Here is a 12,705-nt window from a genome sequence, read left to right as displayed (position 1 = left end):
TCAGAATGTTTGTCTTGTTAAAATCTGGATTGGGATTGACTTTGGGTCATCTAGGGTCAAAAACTAGGTCAGATTAAAAAAACAAACTTTTGTAGACAGTAGAGGTCACAGTTTTCATTAAATCTTTATGAAATTTGGCCAGAATATTTATCTTGATGAAATCTGGGTTGGGATTGTATTAGGGTCATCTGGGGTCAAAAACTAGGTCAAATCATAGAAAAACTTTGTGAAGACAATAGAGGTCATAGTTTTCATATGATCTTAATGAAATATGGTCAGCATGTTTATCTTGATAATATCTGATTTTGGATCGTATATGGGTCATCTGGGGTCAAAAATTAGGTCACCGGGCAAATTCTAGTAAAACCTTGTGTAGATGAAAGAGGTCACAGTTTTCATCACGTCTTAATGAAATTTTGTCAGAATGTATTAATTAATGAAATTTGGCTTGGGATTGTATATGGGTCTAATAAAATTTAAGTTCATGAAGCAAGGTTAGTCAGGTGAGCGATTCAGGGCCATCATGGCCCTCTTGTTTAAAAAAAGCCCCTAAATCTGAAAACAACATGAAAAGTTGAGTGCGTTTTGCTCCAACAGCTATTCTTATCTTGACAATATCAAAGCCAAGATTGAGTAAGGTTCAGAGTTGCAAAGCATAATGAAAAATATAATTAGACATTTGCTGGTTGTAATTGATATTCTTGAATTTGGTTTGAAAGTTAATTATATCAGTATCCCAGGTCAGGATACAGTTCACTAAAACAGTTTAAATGTCTTCTTGTGGGCTTTATCACGAATATTTCTTGATCTTTCCACTTGACTGTGTAGGTGATTCTGCTGGCAATGTTGTGCACTTGTATGAGAGGGATTGCTCAGTGCAGAGACGTCATCAGAAGGTTGTGGAGATAGCGCCTGCCCCACAACTGCCAACAGAGATCCAGGAAAGTATGACTGCTGATGCCATACGTCTTGCCCGCCATGTTGGCTATGAAAATGCAGGAACTGTGGAATTTCTGCTAGACAGCAATGGTGAATACTATTTCATAGAAGTTAATGCACGCCTGCAAGTGGAACATACAGTCACAGAAAATGTCACTGGGTAAGGCAATTTGTTTTGTGTCTTTGTTGTTGAAACTTAAGACCAACACAATGACAATGACCATGACCTTAAAGTACGATAAAGAGTTAAAAAAATAGACATATTGTATCAATGTGGTGAACATTTATATTTTAAATTTGCATGATGAGTGATGAAGGGACAGTCAGGACAAGGTTGAATGGATGTACACAAGCATGCAAATACACTCAACCAGTGTGGCAGTAATATTGAGTATCCACAAAAATATATCAATAAATGATCAAGTTATAGAGAGGAAAAAAGCTCTATTATTACAAAGTTCTTTATTTTGACTTTTATTGTTAAAATAAGACCTACCCAGCAAAGTAAGACCTTGATACCTCAACAGCTAGCGTACTACATATTGCTAGTCCCTGACTATAAATACAACAGACATTTGCAGCTGTGGTAACAGACATACTTGTAAATGAAATAATATTATCATTTGATAATAATATGTAAATGTCAAAAAACAAATATAAAGTAATATTCATAACTTGTTCATAACCTAATCAAAGATAACATGATTCTATACAAATGTTTCTCTAGAAAATTAGTTTCAGCATTGTTAGCTCACTTAAGCATGAACTATTGCGATCACTGTATGTCAGTCATGTGTCATCTGTCATGTGTCATGTATCATCGGTCATGCGTGGTCTTTTGTCAAATTTTAGCTTTTTATCACTCTAGAGACACATTGATGACTCAATTTTGCTGTAACTTGGTCAGAATATTTATCTTGACAATATCTTTCTCAAGTTTGAATCTGGGTAACTTGCATGGAAAACTTGGTCACAATTTCAATTCTTAGAAAAACCACTCTACAGGCCACATTAAGAACTCAATCTTGATGATACTTGGTCAGAATGTTTATTGTCCCGTACCGGAGAAACCGGAGGGAACTTATGGTTTGGGCTCTGTGCGTACAGTCAGTCAGTCAGTCAGTCAGTCAGTCAGTCTGTCAGTCAGTCAGTCTGTCCGTCACACTTTTCTGGATGCTGCGATAACTTTAAAAGTTCTTCATATTTTTTCATGAAACTTGAAACATGGACAGATGGCAATATGGAGATTATGCACGTCATTTCATTTTGTTCTTATGTCAAGAATTCTGGTTGCTATGGCTACAAAAAAAAAATAATAATCTGAAAATGGTGGAGTTTCACCGGTAGGGGACAATATTGCTCGGCAATCTCTTGTTTTGACTATATCTTGTTAACATAGTTACCATATTTTAAAGAAACTGAAACATACAACTAAATGGGCAATTAGAATGTGTAAGAGCATTTCCACACCATAAAAACATTACATGTTATGAGTATTGAATTGTTTATTTTGCCAATATTTCACGCTCTGTGATCCTGGTTACATTTTTGTTAACATGTAAAGTGACATAGACATGACTCAAAGTTCTTCAAGACAAACTCAAGACAAAAGTTTGACAACTGACATTTTAATTTTATGCTACAACAAGACAGCGTAACTTTGATTATTTTAGCATGATTTCATCATGATTATTGACCATGACACTTATCAAATTGCTATACATTATATACACAAGTCTTTGTTAGGTTGTCATTTTCTTATTGAGAATTGCCTGATGTTAACTTTTTATAGATAAAATAACAAAGCTTAATAAAAGCAAATCCTGTTTTAATTTCACATGATGTTTCTAGTTTGGTTTATTTTAAGCATTACAAGATCATATTTAATATACATTATAAAAAGTATTGTGATAAATTGAACTTTTTGCATGTTATTGAGATTGAAAACACAACAGTAAAAGCAAAGTTAATTGCAATATCAAATTACCAGTCAATAATGTCTACCAAATAAGTTGCAGCAAACAAAACATAATTATTCAATTGCTTTCATTAACGCAATGTTGCAATTGTGTTGCCATGCTACTTAAAAAGCGCTGCAGGCATTGCAGTTGTTGGGTCTTTGACTGTATATAATATTAGACTATTGTGGGGGACATATTGTTTTTGCTCTGTCTGTTGGTTGGTTGGTTTGTTTGCCCAAACTTTAACATTTTTCCATAACTTTTGCAATATTGAAGATAGCAACTTCATGTTTGGCATGCATGTGTTTCTCATGGAGCTGCACATTTTAAGTGGTGAAAGATCAAGGTCAAGGTCATCCTTCAAGGTCAAAGGTCAAAAAAACAAATCCAAGGAAGTAATAAGCTTTAAAGGGAGATAATTATCTGAACCTGCCAAATGATAACAAAAAATCAAAGCGGCGCAGAAGGGGACATAGTGTTTCTGACAAACACATTTCTTGTTTAGCTATATATTAATATTTATATCATATAAAATATTAAATAAATGAAAGGACAAAGTCATTAAAAAAATCATACCTGTATGCTAATATAGGTTATCAAATTGATATAGGATGTCTTAATGCAATTAAATATCACAAACAGCATTTAATGCACAGAAAGTTAACATACATAATATTGACTAGATAGTAACAGAACAGAAATCATATAGATCACTTTGAAACAAAAATTATTTCACATATCGAGATACCATTTTAAATATATATACATGTAAGGTAAAATCATTTTAACTTGAAGTATGCCCTCTTGTTCTAAACTTCACACACAAAATCCAACAATTTAACATATCATGAAAATGTTGACAAACTACAAACTGAAGTGGAGGGTATGATTTGTAACAGAGTGTAGACATCATCATAATGTCAAACACGTTGAGGACAGGCTTGCATTGGTCCTCCAGCTCAACACTGACATCTTGAAATGTGATGCTTACTGTCCTTGATCTACAATACACTGTAACTTCAATATAGTGCGGTCCGTTATAACGCTGTGTCCAATATAACGCGGGGGGTCCTTGGATCCCATTTTTTCTCCAACCTTCCATTTCTGATTCAAATCCATGTTATGCAACTTCCATGTATTTTCAGAAAATTTAAAGAAGCCGTCGATCACAGCTTGATTGCTTTATCCGTCCGTTTAACTGAATTTAATCGATTAGAGGTTGAACGACACTCGACAGTTAATTGGTGTTAATCTGTTGTGTAATGTCAATAAAGGTGTGAAAACTCGCGAGTCCGTGTTTATTACATGTATTCCCTATCAGAGCGGTTCAGTGTGCTAATTTCAATAAGGCAAGTGCAAGCGGAATAATTATCAAATTAAAGTTATTTAAAACGATTACCTGTTTATGTTTTGTATTTATCGTGTAAGGTATTTCATTGTATAAACTAAGTGTGTTATCTTTTATTATATGCTACACATGCTTGATAAATAAAAATATCTGTTTGTGTGTTTAATGTTTCAGTACGTATACAAAAAAGAAATTTAAAAATCCTGCGTTTTATTTACATGCTAACGCAGTGTAATAGTTAACAGAGATGCACTTAAATTTGTTCCCATTATCGGAAAGTCCACGGAAAGCACGTTTTTTACATGCTGCGTATGACGCAATAAAATATTTCTTTGTATATGTATTGTATTGCATTCAATCTTAATTTAAATTCGCTCGTCCAATGAAAGCTGTGTCCCATAATGCACTGTACTAATTTTTCTGAAAAATGGCGTAGGCATATGAATTTGTTTACGAACTTCGTAAACATATTTCTTGTCATAAATGTTTAACATTATTTTTTCGTAAGTGATGTTGTAATTATATTGGATTATCGGATAAATGTGCACATTAAAAAAGCGGTATGTATACTGTTATCGTTCGATTCGGTTTATGTGCATGTATTTGCGGATGACAACACAGCATGACAATACACAGGACCTACATTATAGGCTATACTTTACCTGTTTTTATAGCCCTCTTAAATAAATAAGCTCAAAACTTATAACGCTGTCCGTTTATAACGCTGTTGCGTGGCTTGGACCTCGTCATCCGCGTTATATTGGAGTTACAGTGTAGCAAGATATTAAACTTCACGAATTAATTAAATAAAAATAAAGCAGACATGTGCAATAAAGAACTGTTGATGCCTGGGTCAATATGTTATACATGAATTATGAAGCACAGTATATTTATAAATCTAGAGCATTATAAATTCGGCATATTCTCACCATGGGGGAATGATGTCCCCGGGAATCTGTTAGGTGGAGATTTTATGTAAAATTCCTAACCAAGGGCCATTAAAGAATGTTTAGAATTTACTGAAAATAATGAGTATTCAGTTAATTCAAATAGACACCATTTATAGAAAATTAATACATACAATGATTAAATAGCATCTAAAAAATTGTTTACTGAATTTCACATAAATACAAAATTTCTATGTATTTATTGTTTTTGTTTTTTTGTTTTTATTTGGGGGGGGGGAGTACCATGACCAAACAGGTACCCAGTTTTTGTTTGGTCACAATGTAACCCAAAATGGTCAGAACGTACCCGAAAATTGGTTAAAACGTTGATATAAAAATAGTTATTTATTGTATATGGAAAAAATATCTATTTGTAAGTTATAATAAAGATTAGTAAGCATATTAATTTGCTACTGTGTCAAGAAAAATAATTAAAACTTTGAAATTGATAGGCTTGGATCATACTATACGCCTATTTTTGTGACTTTGACGGACATATAATATCCACTGTCATTTTCTTCAGAAAGCTGTGTTGCATACTTTTCTCTAAATATAGTATATATATGGGTGGGGAATGGGATTATTGATGCAAGTACCTGGGGTTCAGTCCTCATGTTCATCATAGAGTAACGTTAAACAGTAATTCTTGGACATTTTCGGGATGTGGATTTTTATCAATAAAAATATTATAGGATCTGCATGTTAATAAGTAACAATAAATTCGCATATTTATTAAACCTACCGAAGACTTCTAAGAACAGCGAATGTTGTGTTCGGTGCAACCTCTGCAAACACGCTAATTATCTAAATGTAAGTCTCACATTATATGTAAACGATGTCAGCCACTGTGTTTTGAAGATTTAGTTTTCGTATTGAATTGACATCTTCTCTATCTTTAATAAATTTTATCTTAAAATATTTGCCAGGCTCCAAATTGTTGTTCACGTCGCCATTATATTGCAAAAATACAATATGAAAATCATTTGTAAAATACTCACTGATTGGCTAAGAGCATGTGGAATCGACTGCAATAGCCAATTAAAATCGCTGACGCTTTACAAGTCCACTAGGCACAACGAAACAACATGTATTTTCAATAAATATTTAACAACACTTTGGGCAATCTTCGCTATTTCTTTTCAAGCGTTGAATAAAATACCAGGTCGGCGGATGAAATCTAAATAAAAAATCTGAAAGTGACTTTTATTAGCTCAGCTTTTTCGGAGAAAACCTGATGTATTGTCATTGCCAGCTTCTCCGCCGTCCTCCGTGCTAAAACCTTAACATTGGCTCTAAAATCAAAGTGCTTCCACCTACAACTTTGAAACTTCATATGTAGCTGCACCTTGATGAGTTTTACACGCCACACCCATTTTTGGGTCACTAGGTCAAAGGTCAATCTCACTGTAACCTCTAAAAAAAAAAGCTTTTATTTATTCGAAACTGCACCCGCAGCCAAGCCTTGGTACCCGCTTTGCAGTGCTCTTTTTTAAATAAAGGGTCGGCGCTCCTGTAAAACGAAAGATAAATGTTGGCCTAACAAATAAAAAAACCATGAGAATTAAAGTGATTTCCAAACATTTATTTTGGTTCAACTTATAGATCTTCATAGGAGATAAACTAAATGTTGAGATTTATTAAAAAAAATATGTATTATAATTTTCAGAAAACTTCAATTATTTTGTGGAAAAATATATACTTTTTTCCATTTGGAATGGAACTCTTTCAGCCCACAATTTGAACACAAAAAAAACTGCATCAGGAAATGAAGCTCTAAACTTTATGCAATGATGTGATTTATTCAGACTATAATATCAGTCATTTGACAAAAAACAACATATATATGACCAACTTATTTATCACCATTGCTGAGTTATTTATTAAAATTCTAAGAAATTTAGCAATAAATAATTGTGATACAGCTACAATACTTTAAGCTTCAGACTTCAGAGATGTATGATGTCTAATGAAAAAGGACAATGATGCTAGACTAGTACCTTCTTTTGACTTTAATCATCCTCTAAAGTTTGGCTATAAATCTGACTTCTATAGAGTCAACAAGCTTTTTCCTAAATTTCACCTAGTTACCTACTTTTTTACCTCACATGGCCCAGTTTCAAACTTGCCGAAATATAATTTGGAAAAATGTTATGACAAAGTTTCATGGAGATTGGACAATAAATTTGGCCTCAACAAGGTTTAAAAAGGTAAATTTTGACCATGAATGACATAAAAAAAGCAATTACAGCACAGAACAGGACATGCTACTTCCAAAATGTATGTGTACTTGACGCAGACATAAAAAATCACTGGTAGTGATAACGTGAGACATTATCCTCAACAAAACAGTTCATGATTTATTTTTTTTTAATCTTAAGGTTTGTAATAAGTGCAAGCATCTTCCATAACCTGTCTGATTGCATTTTCCTCCCAGAAAGCGCTGCCATTGCAAAGATAACACCATTAAGTACAAATGATAGTTGGGATAACAACAGTACATAATTTATGACATTGCACAAAAATTCTCCTTTGCACATGATTTTCAGAAAAGTTATTCAGAAATTAGGTACTTTTTTGCTCACCTGAGCACAATCTGCTCATGGTGAGCTTTTGTGATCGCCTTTTGTCCGTTGTGCGTTGTGCTGTGTGGTGTCAACATTTGCCTTGTTAACACTCTAGAGGCCAATATATTGTCCGATCTTCATGAACTTTGGTCTGAAGCTTTGTCTCAATGCATTTTTCCTTATATGGCTGTAGTCCATTTTTGTTAACATTCTAGAGGCCACATTTATTTTCTGATCATCATGAAACTTGGTCAGAAGATTTGCCCTAATGATATCTTGGATGAGTTTAAATATGCTTCCAGTTGATTGAAAAACATGGCCACCAGGCAGCCAGGCATTTTTCTTTATATGGCTATAGTAAAACCTTGTTAAAACTCTAGAGACCACATTTATTGTCTGATCTTAATGAAACTTGGTCAGAAGATGTGTCCCAATAATATCTTGGATTAGTTTGAAAATGGTTCCAGTTAGTTGAAAAACATTGCCACCAGGAGTTAGGGCATTGTTCCTTATATGGCTTTGTATAGCGAGAGTAAAATCTTGTTAACACTGTACAGAGACCACATTCATTGTCTGATCTTAATAAAACTTGGTCAGAACATTACTTCTAAGGATATCTTGAACGAGTTCCACAATGGTTCTGATAGCTTGAAAAACATGGCAGCAATGGGGCAGGCTTTTTTTCTTATATGGCTATATTATTACTATAGTTAAACACTCTAGAGACCACATTTATTGTCTGATCTTAATGAAACTTGGTCAGAAGATTTGATATATTTGACAACTTTGAAAATAGTTTCGGTTGGTTGAAAAACATGGCTGCCATTGGGCAGGGCATTTTTCCTTAAAACCTTGTTAACAACCTAGAGACGACATTTATTGTCTTATCTTAATGAAACTCAGTCAAAAGATTTGTCCCAATGATATCATAGACAAGTTTGAAAATGGTTAATATAGATTTTCTATATAGTAAAATATAGTAAAAACTTGTTAACACTCTAATTGTCGCATTTATTGTCAAATCTTCATAACACTTGGTCAGAACATTTCTTTAAATGATATCTTGGATATCCAGTTATATTATATAAACTTTTATGATATTATATTATATAATATATATTATATTAATGAAGTAAGTTATATACATCAATTACACTTAAGTTTGTTTGTTTATATTTGTTGATATTTTACCCTAAAGTGCCACTGATGCGCTTAAATGTTCCTCCCAAAACCATGGAACGTTTTACCCTTTTTTGCTTAAACTGCGTGTTAAAATGCCCTTTTTGAATGTCATGCCCCTATGCCCTCCTGGGAAAAACACTACAATTATGTTATAATTACAAAAAATTGCATTATTACAAGTAGTATTTATATATTTGATGATTGCCTTTTATGAAGAAAATCCTTCAATTTTAACTGCGGTAGCAACAAAAACTACACCACTGTCCAACATTTTTGTATAATTTTCCCGTTAATAGATGAAACAGCACTTATATCAAATTAAACATGAATAACATGAATATGACATACCATTCAAAGTAACAATCAATTATGCATACAACAATTTAAATATATGAAATTAAAAATATTAAGTTCTCAGGTTTTTCAAGAACTGTCCGACTTTTTCATGTAAGAAATATATTTACTTCTGAAATTTTTTAATATGGTTAGAGTTTGAGTTTTTAGACAATTTATTACCAAGAATTGATTGATATTGGCAGTGAGAGTTGTTTTCTGTCAGATGTGACAAACAGGTCATGCAGATTTGTTTGTAAACAAAATTCAGAGTGCGCTAATTAACTTCCGCAAAATAACCCAACCCACGAAAATACTGGGATCACTAATGGACCACTAAAATCCACTGAAAGTATTGCCCAACAAAAAAAATTGTCAACAAATAAAAATGGTTTGCAGTTTTGTTTGTTACCAATGTTTATTGCTGTGTTTTCAGTGTGGATTTGGTGCAGACACAGATTAAGATTGCTGATGGCAAAACTCTGCCAGAAATGGGACTTACACAAGACCAAATTAAATTAAACGGCTGTGCAATACAGTGTCGTATGACAACAGAGGATCCATCCAGAGGATTCCAACCAGACACTGGCAGAATAGAGGTTTGTGCAGTTTAAAAAATATTTCTTATTGGAATTAGTCAGTTGTTTGTGATTTCATGTCACCACCTGCCCTTTTGTTTGTGTGTCCTGCTTTCTTGCCATCTGAATATATATTCCTGTCACAGCCATGTATTGATGATTTTAAAATATTTGGGCACAAATGTAAACCATCATAAGACAACATGTACATTTAAACAATCATAAGGCAATGTGTCACATGATATACCTTCTCAAGGACAGTCTAAGAGGTCAAAGATTTGTTAAATTTACTAGTCATATTTATGACTACTTCCCCATATTACCATAAGACTTGCATGAGCGCTTGCATATTATAACAATCCTAAAATACCAGGCAACTGCTTGAACAAGATCAAACAAAATAAACATTCACTAGAAATGTTTTACTGATTAAAAAATAAAAAACAGTTGTAAAATCCCTCCAGATAAAATAGAAATATCATAGCGGTGGTGGATGGCAATATTATGATAAGGTTACAGTGATTTTTTTGCTAAAAATTAATGCTGATTTTCGGCTGCTTCCCAATTGCAAAAACCAATGTTTTTTCCCAAAAAGCTGAACAAAATTTCCCAAAAAAGCCCACTTTCCCCCCAAAAAAGATTTTTTTTATATATTTTTTGTATTTTTTTAAGAAAGAAGTCTCTTATGACTTTTGATTTCTTATCTCTAGATCTCAACTTTTTATTTAAACATCCTACAAAGTATATAACTTTAATTTAGTCCTGTTTGTCAATAAATAATTCCCAAATTTGCCACTTTTATCAAATTAAAACAATTCCAATTTGACCAGACTCCTTTTCTCAAAATGGCTAGAAAAAACCCTGAACATGCACTTAAAAACAATTTTAATTCGGTTACTTATAATCATATTTATAATGCTTAATTTTTCCCAATTCATGGTTTATCGCATTTATTTTCCCAATATCATGGTTTATCGCGCTAATTTTCCCAATTCAAATGGCACAGGCTGTAACAAATAAAAGCAAAAAAAAATCACTGGTTTAAGTTTATTATGCCCCCCTTCGAAGAAGATGGGGTATATTGTTTTGCACATGTCGGTCTGTCCGTCCATCCGTCCGTCCACCGAATGGTTTCCGGATGATAACTCAAGAACGCTTACGCCTAGGATCATGAAACTTCATAGGTACATTGATCATGACTCGCCGATGACCCCTATTGATTTTCAGGTCACTAGGTCCAAGGTCAAGGTCACGGTGACTCGAACCAGTAAAATGGTTTCCGGATAATAACTCAAGAACGCTTACGCCTAGGATCATGAAACTTCATAGGTAAATTGATCATGACTTGCAGATGACCCCTATTGATTTTCAGGTCACTAGGTCAAAGGTCAAGGTCACAGTGACTCAACACAGAAAAATGGTTTCCGGATGAAAACTCAAGAAGCTTACGCCTAGGATCATGAAATTTCATAGGTACATTGATCATGACTCGCAGATGACCCCTATTGATTTTCAGGTCACTGGGTCAAAGGTCAAGGTCACGGTGACTCGAACCAGTAAAATGGTTTCCGAATGATAACTCAAGAACGCTTACGCCTAGGATCATGAACCTTCATAGGTTCATTGATCATGACTCGCAGATGACCCCTATTGATTTTCGGGTCACTAGGTCAGAGGTCAAGGTCACGGTGACTCGAAACAGTAAAATGGTTTCCAGATGATAACTCAAGAACGCTTAGGCCTAGGATCATTAAACTTCATAGGTACATTGATCATGGCTGGCAGATGACCCCTATTGATTTTCAGGTCACTAGGTCAAGGTCACAGTGACTCAAAACATTCAAATGGTTTCCTGTTGATAACTCATGAACGCTTAGGCCTAGGATCATGAAACTTAATAGGTACATTGATCATGACTGGCAGATGACCCCTATTGATTTTCAGGTCACTAGGTCAAAAGTCAAGGTTACAATGACTTAAAACAGTAAAATGGTTCCTGGATGATAACTAGAGAATGCTTAGGCCTAGGATCATGAAACTTCATAGGTACATTGATCATGACTGGCAGGTGACCCCTATTGATTTTCAGGTCACGAGGTCAAAGGTCAAGGTCACAGTGACCTGAAGCAGTAAAATGGTTACTAACGTATTCACACTATGGCTGCCACTACAACTGACAGGCCATATGGGGGGCATGCGTGTTTTACAAACAGCTCTTGTTATACCCCCCTTCGAAGAATAGGGGGTATATTGTTTTGATGGATGTCTGTCGGTCTGTCGGTAGATCACTTTGTTTCCGATCAATAACTAGTTAATGGATTGACCAATTGGCTTGAAACTTCTCATGTGTGTTGGCCTTTGCCAGTAGATGACCCTAATGAAATTGGGGTCACTAGGTCAAAGGTCAAGGTCACTGTTACACAAAGAGTGGAATTTGTTTCCGAAAAATAACTTGTGAACAGAGGGACCGATTGGCTTGATACTTCCCATGTGCATCGGAATTGGACAGTAGATGGCCCCTATTGAAATTGGGGTTACTAGGTCAAAGGTCAAGATCACGGTCACACTAAGTGTGAAATCATTTCCGCTCAATAACTCATCCACTGATTCTCCAATTGTCTTGATACTTCCCATATGCATTGGCTTTGGACAGTAGATGACCCCTATTGAAATTTGGGTCACTAAGTGCAAGGACAAGGTCACTGTCACAATAAGTGTGAAATCATTTTCGATCAATAACACGTCAAGGAATTGACCGATTGGCTTGATTCTTCACATGTGCATTTGCCTTGGACACTTGATGACCCCAATTGAAATTGGTCACTATAAATTCAAAGTTAAGGTCACTGTGAC

General features: G+C 34.4%; 1 protein-coding gene across 2 annotated transcripts in view; it reads left to right on the top strand.

The window, feature by feature from the left end:
- LOC127872890 (pyruvate carboxylase, mitochondrial-like) overlaps nucleotides 1-12,705 on the top strand; it is a 154,746-nt gene that overhangs the window by 59,161 nt on the left and 82,880 nt on the right. For both annotated transcript variants that reach the window (XM_052416378.1, XM_052416377.1), the window contains exons 7-8: nucleotides 829-1,099; nucleotides 9,711-9,873. In XM_052416378.1, the coding sequence (XP_052272338.1) occupies nucleotides 829-1,099; nucleotides 9,711-9,873 (434 nt within the window). The remainder of the gene's footprint in view (nucleotides 1-828; nucleotides 1,100-9,710; nucleotides 9,874-12,705) is intronic.

Source organism: Dreissena polymorpha, chromosome 3, assembly GCF_020536995.1.
Source record: "Dreissena polymorpha isolate Duluth1 chromosome 3, UMN_Dpol_1.0, whole genome shotgun sequence".
Lineage (NCBI taxonomy): Eukaryota > Metazoa > Mollusca > Bivalvia > Myida > Dreissenidae > Dreissena > Dreissena polymorpha.
This window is presented reverse-complemented; position numbering and strand designations above follow the sequence as displayed.